Source organism: Octopus bimaculoides, chromosome 13, assembly GCF_046866305.1.
Source record: "Octopus bimaculoides isolate indiv1 chromosome 13, ASM4686630v1, whole genome shotgun sequence".
NCBI classification, from domain to species: domain Eukaryota; kingdom Metazoa; phylum Mollusca; class Cephalopoda; order Octopoda; family Octopodidae; genus Octopus; species Octopus bimaculoides.
The window spans coordinates 9,897,879-9,917,921 of NC_142940.1; the positions used below are offsets into that span (position 1 = coordinate 9,897,879).

At 37.8% G+C, this 20,043-nt stretch overlaps 1 protein-coding gene across 1 annotated transcript in view; it reads left to right on the forward strand.

Annotated features, from left to right (window-relative positions):
* The window catches only part of LOC106876351 (coiled-coil domain-containing protein 22 homolog), a 24,946-nt gene extending 6,910 nt beyond the window's left edge, over positions 1–18,036 (forward strand). The window contains exons 9-16 of the mRNA XM_014924889.3: positions 457–696; positions 1,962–2,078; positions 3,148–3,249; positions 4,969–5,076; positions 5,385–5,480; positions 6,042–6,101; positions 7,925–7,999; positions 17,846–18,036. Coding sequence (XP_014780375.1) covers positions 457–696; positions 1,962–2,078; positions 3,148–3,249; positions 4,969–5,076; positions 5,385–5,480; positions 6,042–6,101; positions 7,925–7,999; positions 17,846–17,962 — 915 coding nt within the window. The 3' untranslated portion in view covers positions 17,963–18,036. The remainder of the gene's footprint in view (positions 1–456; positions 697–1,961; positions 2,079–3,147; positions 3,250–4,968; positions 5,077–5,384; positions 5,481–6,041; positions 6,102–7,924; positions 8,000–17,845) is intronic.
* The last annotated feature ends 2,007 nt before the right edge of the window (positions 18,037–20,043 follow it).

Here is a 20,043-nt window from a genome sequence, read left to right on the forward strand (position 1 = left end):
GTGTGTGATGTGAGGTGGCTAGCAGTATAACCCGACGTTGTCCGGGTGTGACTTATTACGCCATCTACGATAAGTCTTGCTAGGTGAAAATCAACTAAAAAAGAAAGCCTTACAACGAAAAAACCCTTTGTATATATATATATATATATGTGTGTGTGTGTGTGTGTGTGTGTCACCTATCACCGCTTGGCAACCGGTGTTGGTGTGTTTACGTCCCCCGTACCTTAGCAGTTTGGCAAAAGAGACTGATAGAATAAGTACTAAGCTTAAAAAAATAAATTCTGGTGTTGATTTGTTCGACTAAAATCCTTCAAGGGCAATGCTTCAGTATGGCCACAGTCAAATTACTGAAACATGTAAAAGAATATGCACGCACACACACACCTATGCACACATGCGCATATAGATATGCACGTATTAATTGCAATCTCTGTTTATAAATATATTTCATTGTAGGAGCAGAAATTGAAACGTGAAGAGGAGATTCAGGCATTGAACGAAGAATTAAATGACCATCGTTCCAAGGCAGAACAAACTGATATAGAAATGAAGAAGTTTGTTGCTGGGAAGCAGAAAATGATGGAGGAAATTGAGTTAACCAAGAGGAAAAATGCCGAGAAAGAAGAAAAATACCACGTGAAGAAAAGAACACTTGATTTACTCCCAGATGCTGAAAACAACATAAAAATGTTGAAGGTAGGACTGCTAGAGTTACCTCCCTTGATTTATCTTTTCACTTCGTAGTAAATAAATAAATAAATAAATAAATAAAACAAATGAAAACAAGAAAATTGTGGAATGCAGACTATCATATAACTTGTTTTATTTTGACACATGCCCATTGCGTGTTCCTACTTTCTGGTTCCTACTCAAAACTGTTTACAGATCACAACCATCTCACGAACCTGCGTTCATGAGGTGAGTTTTGCACTCCAATGGTTGTGAAAAAAAAAAACATTGCTGTGTCTTAAGGTGTATATTTGTAAACACAGTAGCATAACTAGGATGCGGTTAGGGGTAAGGAGGCAGTCTGCTCTGAGCAACGCTTTTATTGGGGTGGCAACTGCCGTATAAGCCTACATAGCAGAGGTTTCCAATCTTTTTAATATCCAGGCCAGATCCAAAACCTGGATTCTTTTTAGGGAGCCACACCAAAACAAGTAAAACACATGAATTATTGTTTATATTTATAGAGGGAAGACTATCAGGGGCCACCAGAAAGATTCTCGAGTGTCTCACAATTTTAGGAGCCCCGGTTGAGAGCTGCTGCTGTGTAGACCTGGGGGTTGGGTCAGCAAACTCAGTGGCTACCCCAGGTGGCATATACTCTAGTTACACCACTATCTGGCCACGTTATTGAAACAATTTGCATTTTTCTTATCTGTTTTATATTTTTGTCCCACTTATATACAAAAGACATGTGGCCTGGTGGTTTGAGTGTTGCACTCCTGATCATAAGATTGTGGTTTCGGTTTCTGGACTGGGTGTTGTGTTGTGTTCTTGTGAAAAACACTCCATTTCATGTTGCTCCGGCCATCTCAGCTGTAAATGAGTTTTGGAAATATCTAGGAAGTTAACCCTGCAATGACCTGGCGTTTTGTTCATTGGACTATTGTAATCTCAGTCACTTATACACCATGGAAATCAGGCTAATCTCTGACCTTACAAGTCCTAGGGTTGACAATTGCAAGTCCCACTGGGCCCCTATCAGTTATGATGAGGGTTCCAGTTTTTTTGTTCAATGTTTGTTGGCCTAAGTCTGCAGTAGATAACACTTACTTAACGTGCCATATATTGAGACAGTATTTTGAGAACATCAGGTTACAAAATAAACTCTTCATCCACACAGCCATACCTGCACCTATGTAGTATTTTTTAAAATAACTTTTTTTTCCCAATTATTGAAAATTATTTACGGTGATTGTAAATTAATTAATTAATTTGTTTATTTTCAAATCCAGTCAGTCGTTGACAACAGTGCTCAAAGATTGGTTAGCTTGGCCACCCAATGGGAGTCACACAGAGTACCACTTATCGAAGAGTACCGCACACTGAAAGAACTCAGTTCTTTGAGAGAGGTAAGGATGTTTATGTCAGTTATTAGACTGCGGCCATGCTGGGGCATTGCTTTTAAGGGTTCTAATCCTTCATATTGGCATGTTTTGCAGTCTGGTACTTATTTAGCTGATCCCTGTTTATCAAATGTCTACATTCTTTTGATGCTCAGGGATACGACCTGACACTGCTTTACACAAGGATACACATACGTGTGTGTGTGTGTGTGTGTGTGTGTGCATTCCAGAGAAAAATAACTGTGATGAGTTGCGTCCCTTCCTGACAATTTGTGTGTATGTATATAAATATGAATATGTATATTTATTCTATATGCACCACCACCCCTACACACACATGAAGATAACCTTTGCAAAATATAATCTCTAGATATTGGTTGACTACTGGATTAAATCATTTGCCAAATAAATACAATCCTGAAATTGGTTGACTTTATATTTTTATGCTAAATTTTTCAGAATTCTTTGCTGAGAATTTATATAAACTATGCATCTTTTATAAAGCTAATCAATATATTTAATGGTTTATATTAAATGCACATTAGTACTTTCCTGTGTGTTTCTTGGGTCTGAGTTCAGACCCACCTGGAATCAACTTTGTCTTCAGTTTTGTTTCTCAGTGTTGATAAATTAAATACCAGTAATATACTGGTCTCTATGCTATTAACTATATCCATCCTCTACATTAGCAATATCATTTTTGCATAGACCAAATGTTATAATTTGGTATAAACATGTGCTAGAGCCATGTAAAAAGCACCCAGGACATTCTGTAAAGTGGTTGACACTAGAAAGGACATCCATTTGCAGAAACCATGCCAAAGTAGACATTAGAGCCATGTACAGTCTTCTGGCATGCCAGTATGGGAAAGGGACATTAAATGGTTATGATGGCAGTGATGGTGATAATGTAAGTTAAAAAAGTTTGTAAAAAATGAAAAAATATTATTTTATGAATATTTAATTGGTTCTTAAAGATAATTTATTTTGTTGTTGGAAGGTAGGAAGACGAATAATTATTTAAACTAAAACAATGTTTTTCATCACTGCACCATTCTTTCTTTTGATTTGGTAGTTTGAAGCTGAAAAGAAATTAGAAGAAATAAAGACATTCCGAGAAAAGATGAAGGAGATAGCTGCTGAAACCCGGTCAAAAGATGAACTTTGCAAACAATTGGTGAGAGAACTTCTCATATATAACATGTTTAGATATGTGTGTGTGTAAGAATTCTTATGTAAGAATAATTTTGAGGATCTGATCCAAGATTTTGCAATTAAAAAAAGTAGGAGAAAACAAATATAAATAAAGTAGAAATATACAAAAATAAACAGTTTCTTTCCATTTTACTGTTAGATTTGTTTCATTTTGAAAATTAAAAATTTATTTATTTTATAGTTTATTATTGTTGATATTTTGAATAACATAGATATGAGGGCACCGAAATCTTTTAGGTGCTTAGGGTCTTTATTATAGGTCTTAACCCTTTCATTACCGACCCGGCTGAAACCAGCTCTGGCTCTGAGTACAAATGTCTTGTTTTCATAAGTTTTGAATTAAAATCGTCCACCAAACCTTAGTCACAATTTATGTTCCTAACACTAGCTGAATGATAACTGAGTTATATTTAAAGTAATTGAAAGAAACACAGAGCATCTCAAGATAAATACAGTAACGTAAAAGTTAATCTGACTCTGATGGCTATCTACTAGTCTTCCATAAAAAAAAAATCTTGCTCCGGTCTGTGCATGTAAGTGCAGATAAATGATCAACCTTGATTGATGGAAACCTCAGAATAGTTATTATAATCAAATACTTAAAACTATTATTTCTGTTTTGCTTCTGTACTCAATTAATCAGTCAGTGTTTATTCATCTCATGAAGATGTAATGATTGAATCAGTAGCTTAACTCTTTCTAAAACAACCTTTCCATTACCTGTTGCCCTCAGGACTGCACCTTTACAAGTTTTACTGCTTGCTTATCTAGGACAGTGGCTCTCAACTATTTTTCATCTATGATCCCTTTTGATTCCAATTCTACTCTACTGGATACCCTCATAGCCATCTGATGTTTAAAATATCCTATTTTTATTATTAACTATAAGGAATTTTATTAAAAGCATGTTAGAATATTTTGTGTATTTTAGAAGTATAATCAATTTATTTCACATAATTTTTAACAACAAAATCTTATACAGATCCCCCAAGGGCTATATGGACACCAGTTGAGAACTACTGATCTAGGGTATCAGCTTACAACTGTGGGCGAACAAAAACACCTATTAACTGTACTATGCTCCTGCTGTTTGTCGTCCTACAATAGTAATCTTCTAAAATTTTACAGCTACTAAAAGCGTATCTATGAAATTTAGTATTTAAAATACTTTTGAAATTATATTTCAACTATAGACAGAATTCATTGTCAATGATGGGATATAAACTATTGTTGTTTTTTGTTGGTTGACTGACATGACATGGTATCGACATGGTCAGCCGCAAAACTGCTAATTTTGAAGTAAAAGAAGAAAATTATTGTTGAAGAAATCTTTAGATTTTTAAATTTTAAGTTTCTACTGACAGTTGTAAATTGGCAAGATTAAATTAATTTAATGACTTTTATTCCCCAAATTAAAGTTTTTATGGTTGGGGTTTTGGTGTTTAAGAATTTCCTTATAGTGAGTGTTTTTGGTATAAGTTCTCAATGAATGGGTACTTTTGTCTTTTGTCTTTTACTGGCTTCGGTCATTGAACTGTGGATTGGAAATAACATTACTGTGTGTAGTTTGTCTAATTTGGAATTTCTTCCCTGCCAAAATACCCGAATTTCATTACTTTCTACATCATTGCTCTCAATTACTGTAATTTCTGATTGTTTTATTTGGCATGGTTTTGTGTAGGTCAATGAATATGAGAAAATGACAAAAGATGTCAACCGGTCTTCTTACACACGCCGTATTATTGAGATTGTCTCAAATATCAAAAAGCAAAATGCTGAAATCGATAAAGTAAGTATTTCAGACTTAATCATTCTTCTTAATCCTCCTCCTCCTCCTCCTCCTCCTCCTCATCATCATCATCATCATCACCACCACCACCACCACCACCACCATCATCTTTACCACAGCCACCACCATCATCATTACCACAACCCCTGACACCACTACCACCACCACCACCACTTAACCACATGACTATATTTTTCCCTATCTATTTCTCCTTCCTTCCTTCCTTTCTTTTCTTTCTTTCTGTCTCAATTTGACTCTCTAGCTGTTATTTTGTGTATTTATCTAATTTTTTCCCCTCTTTCTTCCAGGTTCTCATAGATACTAAAGCTTTGCAGAAAGAAATCAACTTCCTCACTGGTAAACTTGATCGTACCTTCACTGTAACCGATGAACTTGTCTTCAAGGTAAGACCCACATTAGACGTACATGTCTCCATATTATCATCATATTCAATATTAATCCATGTGATCCAGAGAAGGAGCTATTATCTGATTGTTTTATCAATACTATGTAGCCACCAAGTGACACATCATTATCATCATCATCATCATAACCATCGTCAATAGGGAGATGTTGAAGGAGAGAAAGTGGAGGGGAAGGAGGAGTGTTTTTAAAAATTGTGGATGGGGAAGTTGTGTGGGTATGTACCTGACAAAAAGCCAAAAGACTTACAGCTTGCATCTGGTCACTGACCCTGAACCTTTTGTCTCCAATCAAAACACTTAAATCTCAGCAACCCTCTTCTTCTGCTTCATCCCCCTCTTCCTCTGCCCCATCCCCTCTTTTTTTGCTTCATCCCCTCTTCTTCCTCCCAACCATATATTTGGGTCACAAGTTTCTTAACCACATGGCCATATCCATGCCTTTTTCCCCAGGAGAAAAAAAAGTGTTTTTATTTGTACTTAAATTTTTAATTAAAATTTTTTTTCTATTTTCGCTAATTGTTCCTCAATTCTTCTTTACAGGATGCGAAAAAGGACGAGTCAGTGAGAAAATCTTACAAACATTTGGCTGCTTTACATGAGGTAAGTTGATAACAATTAGACAGCATTGTTCATGTAAATCTACTTCCCCTATTTAAACCCTTTCTTTACCTTTTTTTTACATGTTTATGAGTGGTTTCTAGAATTGTGGAAATTCATTAGGCCCCTTTTGATTTTGCTGAAGGAGAGTCAGATTTGCACCCATTTCCAAGCAAGTTGATGTTCCCCCCCCCCAATGTCCAGACACATTTTTGCAAAATATTTGAAATGAATGACATTCATTTATAACACTCACACAATGTCAAAACGAGAAGACAACAACATACACACATATATACATTTACATACATTCATACATACACACACACACACACACGACAGGCTTCTTTTAGTTTCCATCTACCAAACCTACTCACAAGGCTTTGATTGGCCCAGGGCTATAATAGAAAACGCTTCTTCAAGGTACCGCACAGTAGGACTGAAACCAAAACCATGTGGTTAGAAGTAAACCACTTAAACACACAACCAATCCTGCACCTTATATTTTTATTAATCAATTTGATCTTGAAAGGATAAAAGGCAAAATGGACCTCAGCAGGATTTGAACCCAGACCACAAAGACTCAGAACAAATACTACCTGGCATTCTATGAGACACTCTAAAGACTCTACCAATTTGCTACCATTACTTCTTTTTTCTTTTCTAAAATTACTGATTACTTATCTATTTATCTAATCTCCCAGTCTGTCTCTGTCTGACTGAAAGTAAATGGTGGTTTACCTTTATCCTGTAAAATATGATGAATGTTATGAATAAATGAAGGTAAAACATTTGAACTTTAATCAAGGATACAAGTTCATTTCTTATCCACATTTCTCAAATTTCTTTTTCCTATTTTTATTTGTTTTTGTGTACCTGCTTATATAGATATGTGAGTGTGTGTGTATATTTCACCTTTTTTTTTATCAGTCGTTAGACTGTGGCCATGCTGGGGCATCACTTTGAAGAATGTTTAGTTGAATGAATTGGTGATTTTGTGAACAATGGTTAATTGTAGACACTGTAAGGTGTTGTCTTGAGAAATAGAATAATGACAACATTGATAATGAAACCTTGGAAACATCCTTGACAATGAGGAAACAGAGAGAGAGAGAGAGAGAGATGTTTATTCATAACCACACTGAGTTTGATGTATATCATCATCATCATCATCGTTTAACGTCCGCTTTCCATGCTAGCATGGGTTGGACGATTTGACTGAGGACTGGTGAAACCGGATGGCAACACCAGGCTCCAATCTAATTTGGCAGAGTTTCTACAGCTGGATGCCCTTCCCAACGCCAACCACTCAGAGAGTGTATATATATATATATATATATATATATATATTATATATATATATATAGGCGTAGAAGTGGCTGTGTGGTAAGTAGCTTGCTTACAAACCACATGGTTCCAGGTTCAGTTCCACTGCGTGGCACCTTGGGCAAGTGTCTTCCACTATAGCCTCGGGCTGACCAAAGCCTTGTGAGTGGATTTGGTAGACGGAAACTGAAAGAAGCTCGTCGTATATATGTATATATATATATATATATATATATGTATCTGTGTTTGTGTGTCTGTGTTTGTCCCCTCACCATCGCTTGACAACTGATGCTGGTGTGTTTACATCCCCGTAACTTAGTGGTTCTGCAAAAAGAGACCGATAGAATAAGTACTAGGCTTACAAAGAATAAGTCCTGGGGTCGATTTGCTCGACTAAAGGCGGTGCACCAGCATGGCCGCAGTCAAATGACTGAAAAATTAAATAAAAGAATAAATATATATATGTATGTATTAATATGTGTATATTGATTTTGTTTCAGAATTGTGAAGCACTAATTACAACCATACAAGATACAGGTGTAATAATGCGAGAAATTCGAGATTTAGAAGACCAAGTAAGTAACTAACGCCTTGCATTTCTTTTGTGTTGTTTATTTGTTCCAGGTGATAGATATGCTTTAGAATGAATTAGCGGAGATCTTACAGCATTGCTTACAACAGTGCTTCTCAAACTAACTGATGTGGCGTACTGGCAGTTTTTTCCTTTCCAATGTGCCAGGGACCGGTAATGTTTCTTCATCATCATCATCATCATCATCGTTTAACGTCCGCTTTCCATGCTAGCATGGGTTGGACGATTTGACTGAGGACTGTTTGACCAGGAGGCGACACCAGGCTCCAATCTGATTTGGCAGAGTTTCTACAGCTGGATGCCCTTCCTAACGCTAACCACTCCAAGAGTGTAGTGGGTGCTTTTACGTGCCACCGGCACGAGAGCCAGTCAGGCGGAACTGGCGACGGCCACACTCAAAACGGTGTGTTTTACATGCCACCTGCATAGGGGCCAGCCCATCGGCTCTGGCAGCGATCTTGCTCGAATGTCTTTTCACGTGCCACTGGCACAAGTGCCAGGAAGGCGACGAACGATCTTGCACGAATGTCTTTTCACGTGCCACTGGCACAAGTGCTAGTTTCTTAGTAATATTAATTTATACTGGAAACAATATATATAATGAATATATTAAAAGTTGACAATTTTTATCTTGTATTTATTTTGTAAACAAATGATACAATATTACATAAGCATTTTAGAATGTTTCTTTCTTTTCTGGAAACTCTCTGTGTACCGGCAGCTGATGGCTTGTGGACCGGTACCGGTCCGTGGGCCACCACTTTGAGTAACACTGGCTTACAACTCTGCTGATATGGAGCAGATGAACGGTTACCTCTCTCCACCACCCTCATCAAAAAATGATCTAATGATGACAGATAACATACATGCACTCATTCCACAAAGTGATCAGATCAATTCAGTGGAAGTTACAATTTTTGTTTGTCACCTTTGCTTTAAACCAAATATATATATATATATATATATATATATTCGCCATGATAGATCGCTAGCCACTACACATTCTTTATTTTCTGTTCTTGTTTCTTTCTGTGTTCCTTTCTGTGGAAGAGCGTAGGCTCAAAACATTAAAGACTTTCTCACGTCCCGAGCGTTATACTAATACATCTGTTTGTTGTCTACACCACCTGTCTTCGTCTTTTGTTGTTTTGTGAATTCTCCCTATATATATATATATATATATATATATATATATATATATATATATATATATATAGCATGGAAAGTGGACGTTAAACGACGACGATGATGATGATGATATATATATATATATATATATATATATATACACACATAGACACATCTACATATAGTATATTTTGTGTGTACAAATAGATATATGACTGCTACTGTTTAAAATTCCATGTAGATACCATATTCCTGTCTGCTTCCAGTATAATGGTTAAGTAGCTCCTGTACATTACTAATTATGAAATACGGAGCATATGTAGGAGAAATTAAGATAACACAATTTTATATTATTCTTCACTGTTATGATTGCTCGGAGCCTTGCATTGGATGTTCTAATTGTGTGTGGGTGCTTAGCCAGAATGGGTCATCAGGGAACACTTTATTGCATTAAGTTATGGAACTTCTCAGATATCTATATATATATATATATGTGTGTGTGTATACAAGAGGTTACAGAAGAAGAGTCTCTGAAGAGGTTACACACATTTCCATACAAATGCAAGTTAACTTGAGAGGATATATTTCTGTAGTTGCTCTTCTTGATCAGTATGGCAGCCAAATATCCTTTGAGAAAAGCTCTATACTTTATTCTTTTACTAGTTTTAATCATTTAACAGTGACCATACTGGGGGTACCACCTTCAGTGGTATAACCATCTATGTCTGCTCTCCTACTTGAGTGGTCTGATTTACTTTCATCGTCTTTAGAAGGCCAGAAAGCTGTGTTACCTTTGGTGGAATTTGAACACAGGGCATAAACCACTGTAAGTAAAGTGACGATGTATTATTTTTTTTGCCTAAGTAGCTCTCAACCGATTCTGCATTCCACCACACTATTGCTGTCTGCAATCCACCACTCCACTGAAAACATGACCTCCATATATGGAAAGCCAATTGAATAGATCATCAAATCCATTACTTTGTATTATTGATCAACTTATCTCAGTCAACAACCTATTATCTTGCCTTATCAACAACAACATCATTAGTAATATTTAAAGCAATATCATGTTGGTGCGTGGATCTAAAAGGTTACTACCAATTTAATAATTAAAACAATGGCTGTACGAAAAGAAGTTTGCTTCCCAACCAAGTGGTCTTGGGTTCAGTCCCACTGCGTGGTACCTTGGGCAAGTGTATTCTACTATAGCCTCGGGCCAACCAAAGCTTTGTGAGGGGATTTGGTGGATGTACGCTGAAAGAAGCCTATTGTGTGTGTGTGTATATACGTGTGTATGTGTGTGTACATGTATATAAACAAACTTGTGCGTATATTATATACATGTCTATCCGAACGTGATCAATGCCAGGCTCACCTGACTAGCTTCTGTGCTGGTGGCATGTAAAAAACACCCACTACACTCTCGGAGTGGTTGGTCTTAGGAAGGGCATCCAGCTGTAGAAACCTTGCCAGATCAGATTGGAGCCTGGTGCAGCCGCTTGCTCTCCAGACCTCGGTCAAACCATCCAATCCATGCCAGCATGGAAAGCAGACGTTAAACAATGATGATGATGATGATATATGTATGTGCATATATGTGTGTGTGTGTGTACATATATATAAACAAACATGCATTCTGCATATGTTATATACATATATATATATATATATATGCATATGTGTATGTGTGTGTGTGTGTGTGTGTGTGTGTGTGTGTGTGTGTGTGTGTATATGATATGAAAGAGAACTCTCTCATATCAGCTCTGATGATGGGATATCTTTTATATCCCTGAAACAGTTGTAAGACTACCTTTCTCTTTATAAAATGTCCTAGAAATTTCACACTGCTTTGGCTTTACTATTTTACTTGTTTCAGTCATTTGACTGCGGCCATGCTGGAGCACCACTTTGTTGTCTCATTTTTTTAAAACACACACACACACACATATATATATATATATGTATACACAAGCACACACACACACACACACACATGCATTAGTTCATTAGTTACAGTATGATTACTTTTGTATTTTATTTTAAAAGCCAAAGTAGCAACACTGTTGTTAACTCTTTAATTTGACTACTAAGAGAATTTTGTTAGTATTTGCATAGATGGTATAGATCAGGAATTGGCTAGTACATGACTCATTATAGTATATGTGACACATTGAATTGAGCTGGGCTATTGTTAATATCACTTGAACAACTCACTTAATAAGGAAAAAAACAAAAAAAGAATTTATATATATATATATTTAATTTTTTCCTAACTTGAGTAATTTTTGAGATATCCGAGCAGATAGTTAAGCAAAGAATTGATCAAGCAAACAAATGTGACAGAAGGAAAATAGAAGAGGCACCTAATTTTCTAGTGGTTGGATATGTTGCATCAATGGACAGACAGTTGTAGAACACAATTCCGATTGAATACAGTGAAATTAACACTAATGACTGTGGTGTAGATAATAATTTCTTTCAAGCTTGAGCAATTTTCTCATGGCTTTCCAGTGACTTCCTTGTGTGAATAAGATTAATGATAGGTAAATAGACAGAATTAGAATACAGTGTTTTCCTGTTAAGGAAGATTGTTTTACGATTTATTTTATAGTCACAATGGTATCGTCTGGGAACCAGTTTCAACTTGGAGTCTGTTTGTGTCTAGTAAAAGGCACTCATCCATAGAATTTCCTGTTCTACTTATATACCTGTATGTGTTCAATCTTTTGTTAATGATATCCAGGTAATAATTGCGGCCATGGCGTTGATTTGATGATAATAATAATGGTGTTGGTAGTGATGTGATTGTTGCTTAGTCTCAGGACTGCCCTGATTTGACAGATTTCTGGTCATTCCAGCCATGACCATCTTGCCTTATTCAGGGCTATATTATCCTAGATTCTAATGTCTTCTTAGTCTTAGTTTCTCCTGTCATCTATGGTGCAGCAAATAACAGGAGATCTCTATCCAGGATGGTTACAAGCCCTATAATTAATCTGCTTCAAGGTCACTCCTTTGCTAATCTGCCATGCCCTTGCTAACTTATCGGGTCCTTGCTAATCTGCCAGGCACTTCCTAATCTGTCAGGCTCTTGTTTATCTGCCTGTGCCCCCCCTCCTTTTGCTCCCACTTCAGATAAGGCTCTCACCAGTCTGTTTGTGGCTGAGCATTTCCTGCCATTTCTTGGTGGTGGTAGGGTATGTTTCGAGGGAAATTTGACTGCTTTTTCTATAGAAGGCCTGGTGGTTCCCTTGGTGTTTATGAGGATGCTGACGATGATGGTGGTGGTGGTGGTGGTGGCAATCAAGTTAATATGGTGCTACAATGGTAAGCGGTAGATAAAAGTGATGATGATGATGATGATAATGGTGGTAGTAATGTTGTTGATGATAATGATGCTGATGTTTTTTATTCGTGTTTTATAGTTCCTTGTTTTATTTATTTATTTATTTTTTATATACATTAATCATGTCTTTGCTGAAATAAATATTATGATCAGAAGTCTAATTAATTATTCGTTTCTGTCAAATAGATAACATTGTGCTTGCATGTGTGTATGTGTGCATGTGTGTATGTGTGCATGTGTGTGTGTGTCTGTGCATGTGTGCGTGCGTGCGTGTTTGTCTGTGCACGTGTGTGTGTGTGCGTGTGTATGTGTGTGTGTGTGTGTGCAGAGGTGGGAAGAGCTTGGTGTTTATCAGACCATCAGTTAATAAAATATACAGAACTGTGTTTGTATTTAAACCAGGACATATCTTTTAATCTTCCTTCTTTTATTCTCATAGTTCTCCTTCCACCGCCACCCCCTTCATCATCATCCCCTTCATCATCATCATCATCATCATCATCATCATCTCTCTCCCGCTCTCCCTTTTGTTCTTTCTCTATCTTTCTTGTTCTATTTCTTGTTTGCATCACATGCACTTAAACACACACGCACACACACACACACACACATGGTCACTTGCACACACCCACAAGCACACACACACACACATGCACAAACACCACACATACTGCCTCTCTCATGAATAACAATGAATACTCACACACACTCACCCACACTCACCCAGCTGGTGACTGTCATGGTTACATGGCTATTGATATCATACATGCTACATGTTCACATGAAATAGTGAAGAGAATACACATGCATGATGGCTTTGAACACACAATACTTACACACATACACATGTGTGTTTCCATATATACATGTGTGTGTGTGTGTGCATACATATTCACGAGTGGGTGCTGAAAAGTTCCTGGCTTTGGGTAAAAGAAAATACAGGAGGATCAGTGTTAATAATGATTCTGTTCCACATATTCCCCTCTCAGATTCACACACTTATTGCGGTGGTCCCTCAGTTTCTCTAAGCCCTGTAAAAGAACTTGGACGGTTGGGCCTCCAACTAGGCCTTTCATGGTACCCTTGCACTTTTCAGCACCCCCATGCATATCATCATTGTCATTGTTTTTTCTCATTCCTTTTTCATGTTGCATGGGTCGGTCCTATCAGTTTATTGTGTGTGTGTGTATATTTTAAACCTATATACTGTCACCTTTATACAGTCACACAGATCTTATATAGACATGTCTATACATAACCTATCCCACATTCTGTCACAGATATAAACCTGTATGCTTAAGCTATCATGTGTTTGTGATCACGGAAGTGTGGCTGAAACGTGTATATCCTTTTAATTATAACTACACATAGACATTCATTCCTACAGAATCTGTTACACACACACACACACACACACACACTATATTACATTCATTAATACATGTAATCAACCATGCATGATTCAGTCATATACACTCTCCTATACACACACATACATACATACAAACTCATACATATAAAGGTACTTGCATACGCGTGACCACCCCCTCCTACACACAACCATTACCCAATCCAACTCTTAATGATTCCACACTTTTTCTTTTACATTTATCTGTATTGCCATATATATATATATATATACATATTTCATTCCAGGGTGAAAAACTAGAGGTAGTCGATAGCTTCCGCTATCTGGGCGACCAAGTTAGTAGTGGGGGTGGGTGCGCTGAAAGTGTAGCTGCTAGAATAAGAATAGCCTGGGCAAAGTTTAGAGAGCTCTTACCCCTGCTGGCGACAAAGGGACTCTCACTCAGAGTAAAAGGCAGACTGTATGACGCATGCGTACGAACAACCATGCTACATGGCAGTGAAACATGGGCTGTAACTGCTGAGGACATACGTAAGCTCGCAAGGAATGAAGCCAGTATGCTCCGTTGGATGTGTAATGTCAATGTGAATACCCATCAGAGTGTAAGTATCTTGAGAGAAAAGCTGAACATTAGAAGCATCAGTTGTGGCGTGCAAGAGAGACGATTGCGCTGGTGTGGACATGTGGTGAGAATGGAGGAGGATAGCTGCGTGAAAAAGTGCCACACCCTAACAGTTGAGGGAACCCGTGGAAGAGGTAGGCCCAGGAAGACCTGGGCTGAGGTGGTGAGGCAAGACCTTCGTACATTGGGCCTCACCGAGGCGATGACTACGGACCGAGACCTTTGGAAATGGGCTGTGCGTGAGAAGACCCGGCAAGCCAAGTAAGATTGTTGCCAGTGCCCCTGGACTGGTTCTTGTGCGGTTGGCACATGAGATGCACCATTTTGAGCGTGGCCGTTGCCAGTACCGCCTGACTGGTTCCTGTAGGATTTTCGAGCGAGATCGTTGCCAGTGCCCCTGGACTGGCTTGTGCGGGTGGCACATAAAAGACACCATTTCGAGCGTGGCCGTTTTCGTGCGGGTGACACGTAAAAGCACCCACTACACTCTCTGAGTGGTTGGCGTTAGGAAGGGCATCCAGCTGTAGAAACTCTGCCAAATCAGACTGGAGCCTGGTGTTGCCATCCGGTTTCACCAGTCCTCAGTCAAATCGTCCAACCCATGCTAGCATGGAAAGCGGACGTTAAACGATGATGATGATGATGATGATGATATGTGTGTGTGTGTGTGTGGAGGCGCAATGGCCTAGTGGTTAGGGCAGCGGACTCACGGTCGTAGGATCGTGGTTTCGATTTCCCAGACTGGACTTTGTGAGTGTTTATTGAGTGAAAACACCTAAATCTCCACGAAGCTCCGGCAGGTGGGGGAGGGGGTGAGCCCTGCTGTACTCTTTCACCACAACTTTCTCTCACTCTTTCTTCCTGTTTCAAAGGGTCAGCCTTGTTACACTCTGTGTCATGCTGAATCTCCCTGAGAACTACATTAAGGGTACACGTGTCTGTGGAGTGCTCAGCCACTTGCATGTTAATTTCACGAGCAGGCTGTTCCGTTGATCGGATCAACTGGAACCCTCGACGTCGTAACAGTTTAGTATTATCAGTTAGCTTGCTCTAACTTATTGCACAACTTGCAACAAGTTCACAGGTGCCAAGCCTTCTTTCAACATTTTGTGTTTGAAATCATTACTCAGTCGGTGATTGTATTGATAACGAGAAACATGTTAGACAGCTTCCTTTGGTGAATGTTACAACAACACCTTACAACAGAGTGTGTGTGTGTTGGCACTCCGTCGCTTACGACGTCGAGAGTTCCAGTTGATCCAATCAACGGAACAGCCTGCTCATGAAATTAACGTGCAAGTGGCTGAGCACTCCACAGACACGTGTACCCTTAACGTAGTTCTCAGGGACATTCAGCGTGACACAGTGTGACAAGGCTGACCCTTTGAATTACAGGCACAACAGAAACAGGAAGTAAGAGTGAGAGAAAGTTGTGGTGAAAGACTAGAGCAGGGTTCACCACCATCCCCTGCCGGACCCTCGTGGAGTTTTAAGTGTTTTCACTCAATAAATACTCACAACGCCCAGTCTGGGAATCAAAACCGCGATCCTATGACCGCAAGTTCGCTACCCTAACCACTGGGCCATTGCGCCTCCACAACAACGGAGTATAGTATTAAACTATGGATGTGTGCTGGAGGAAGCAAGCCAGTAATTGCCCTGTTTTGGAACCTCTGCAACCTACGACACCATCAACGCTATCGTTTATGAAATGTGGTATATAAAATTTTAAAAATGAAATAAAAAAAAACATAACAAAAAGGAATTGGAAAATAGAGCAACCACCAACAACTCACTGATTTACCAACTATGAAAACACACACACACACACATGCAAAGAAAACAAACACAAATAAAAATGCTGAAATACAACAACAATAACAAGAAGCTGCGTATTGAGAACCTGGAATGCTTTAGACCGACTTAAGATTTATGGCTGTGTAAGAAGAGAAACGGCAAGTATGAAGAGACACTGGGGTGGTGGTGGTGGTGGTGATGGTGTTGGCAGCGGTGGCGGCAGCTGTGGCGATCATGGTGGTGGCATTGGTGATGATGATGGTGGGTTTTGTTGGTGGGGGTGGTAATGTTGGAGATGGTGTTGGTGATGATGGTGATGGAAGTGGTGGTGGAAAGGGATTCAGTGTGCAATGCCAGATGCACACACACACACACATGTGCATACAATACACAAACACACACGTGTGTGCATACATTACACACAGACACACGTAGAGATGAGGGTGGTGGTGGTGGTAGTGGTAGGGGAGGTGAGAGAGAATTACAATTTTAGACATACCTGATGTATTGTTGTTAGGAAAACAAAACAACAGGTGAGTTTCATTATCTAGGTGATGTAATTAGTCTTTGAAGTGCAGAGCTGTTGATTGCTGCTTTGTGTTAATAATGGTTCAAAGATAGCGGAAGGAGGTTAGTGAACTACTATCCTAGTTGGCAGCAAAAGACAGACTATATATATACATATGTGTGTATATATATATATATATATATATATATATATATATACATACACACACACACATACATACATACACATATACACACCTGCATACACATATATGTGTATAAATGTATGTGTGTGTGTGTACTGTTGATGATAATGAAATTGGTAGTGATGATTATGATGATATTATTATTATTATTGGCATTATGTCGACCAGCTGTTGTCACATGTAGGATGAATCCGACTTTCAGCCAAATCCATCGTGAGGATCACTCCGTGACCCACCTTTAACGAAGCAGGGCAGGCAGTGTTCTGCTATCTAGTGGCTATGGCAAAAGAGGTCGTGCGGTGGGCAAAGCAACAAAAGATGTTTCAACACACAAGTTCCCATCAAGAATCTTACAAACCAAATACAAAAGCACAATGTATACCATCATCAGCATCATACTCTTGTTTGCCATGCTGGAATGGGTTGGTTGGTTTGACAGGAGCTGGCAAGCCAGAGGACTGCACCAAGCTCCACTGTCTGTTGTGGCATGGTTTTTACATATGTGTGTATGTGTGTGTGTTTATGTATGTATCATCATTACCATACGTCCATTTTCCATGCTGGCATGGGCTGGACAGCTTGACAGGAGGTGGCACGCCAGAGGACTGCACCAAACTCCACTGTTTTGGCATAATTTTTATGGCTGGATGCCCTTCCTAACACCAACCACTTTACAGATTGGATTGGGTGCTTTTAGTTTACAGGTTCAGTATTTATATGAGATGTGACTGCCATTACTTTGCCAGAATCGGTAGAGCATCGAATAAAACATATTCAAATACACAACATTATTCAATCAGATAATGCAATGTTCCTTTTTGTTTCAATTGTTTTTTTTTTTTGTTTTTCAGATTGAGAATGAATGCCAAAAATCTGTTAAAACTAACATGGAAAAGATTACAAACGACTATCAACAAATGAAGAAAGAAAATGCTGCGTTGATGGCAAAACTAAAAGAAAAATCTTAACTGATCTTAAATGAGGGGGGGAAACTAAACGAATAAAATTTATTTCCTAATATTCCAGATATTGATTAATAAGGTAAGTAAATATTGATGCCCTGTGGGTGTTGAAACTCTACTGGTGTTGATAATGATGGCATTATTATTATTATTATTATTATTATTATTATTATTATTATTATTATTAAAAAGGTGGTAAGCTGGCAGAATTGTTAGCACGCCGGGTGAAATGCTTAATGATATTTCGTCTGCCTTTATGTTCTGAGTTCAAATTCCACTGAGGTCGACTTTGCTTTTTAACCTTTCAAGGTTGATAAATTAATTACCAGTTGTGTACTGGGGTCGATCAATTGTCATGTTGTGATGGTGAGGGACAAAGACACACACACACGTATATATATATATATATATATATATATATATATATATATATATATATATATATATATATATATATATATATATATATATGTGTGTGTGTATATATATATATATATATATATATATATATGCACACACAACAGCAAGCTTCTTTTAGTTTCTGTCTACCAAATCCACTCACAAGGTGCCATGCAGTGGGACTAAAACTGGAAGGATGCGGTTGGGAAGCAAATTTCTTGCCACCTCTTTGTACACCTTTAATTAAGCATGCTGTGTATTTGTTTGATAAGTCAGTAAAATTTTTCTTTCTTTTTTTTTCTTTTTTTATTCCAGGAGCAAAAAAAAAAACTCAAAGAACTCCAACCGAGAACTTTATGTTTTGAAATGAAAATAGAAACAGAAAAAAAATGTCTTTCTCCCTCATTTTTTTTTTTTTATAGACTGACTCTTTTTTTTTTTTTAATTTCTTAAATTTTTATTTATCCAGTGGAATCTTTAAAGCATCAGAAAACATGCCTTCTTCCAGCTCTTTACATTCTGAGTTCAAATTTCCACCAAGACCAACTTTGTCTTTCATCTTTTGGGGTCGAAATAAAGTACCAGTCATGTACCGGCATGAATGGTGTCAACTAAGACCTCCCTTCAAAACTGCTAGTATTGTGCCTATATTAGCAATATATATATGTATATATATACATATATATGTAGATATATATATGTATGTATATATATATATATATATGTATGTATATATATATATATATATGTATGTATATATATATGCATATATATGTATATATATATATATATATATATATATATATGTATATGTATATGTATGTATATATATTCATATATATATATGTATAAATAAAAGCAGTATGCTGGCAGATTTGTTGGGCAATATGCTTGGCAGCATTTCTTCTGATTCTCTAGGTTCCCGAGTTCAAATCCTCCTGAGATCAACTTTGCCTTTCATCTTTTCAGGGAAGTACCGGAGTTGATGCAATCCCACCAAAATTGCTAGTCTTGTACCATTATTATTATTATTATTATTATTATTATTAGCCCCATTTTTTTTTTCTCAGGCCTAAAATAAGGTCCGTTTGCTGCTGTTAGGATATTTATCTGCCTAATTGAAAACCAATGTTGCTGGTGCTTGTTGATGAGAAAAAAAAAAAAAAAGAAAAAAAAGAGAGCACATAACTATTTTCTTGTAATTTTCTATACAAACAATAAAACAAACAAAAAATTCTCACAAATATCTTTTGTCACTCTTGATGATGTTGATATTATTGTTGTTGTTATTATTGTTTGATCCCAGATGAACCCTGATTAGGCAAACCTATGTTGAAAGGCATTCCAGTTCTGAACATCCCACCTTTTTTTTTTTTTTCTAGGTGGAATAATACATTATTTACTCTTTTACTTGTTCCAGTCATTTGACTGTGGCCATGCTGGAGCACCCGTAACATTCAAGCCCTTCTGTATAGTTTTTATTAGCAGCATAATTTGAAGGCGCAGGAGTGGCTGTGTGGTAAGAAGCTTACTTACCAACCACATGGTTCCGGGTTCAGTCCCACTGCATGGCACCTTGGGCAAGTGTCTCCTACTATAGCACACAGGCCGACCAAAGCCTTGTGAGTGGATTTGGTAGATGGAAACTGAAAGAAGCCCATTGTATATGTATATATATATATGTATGC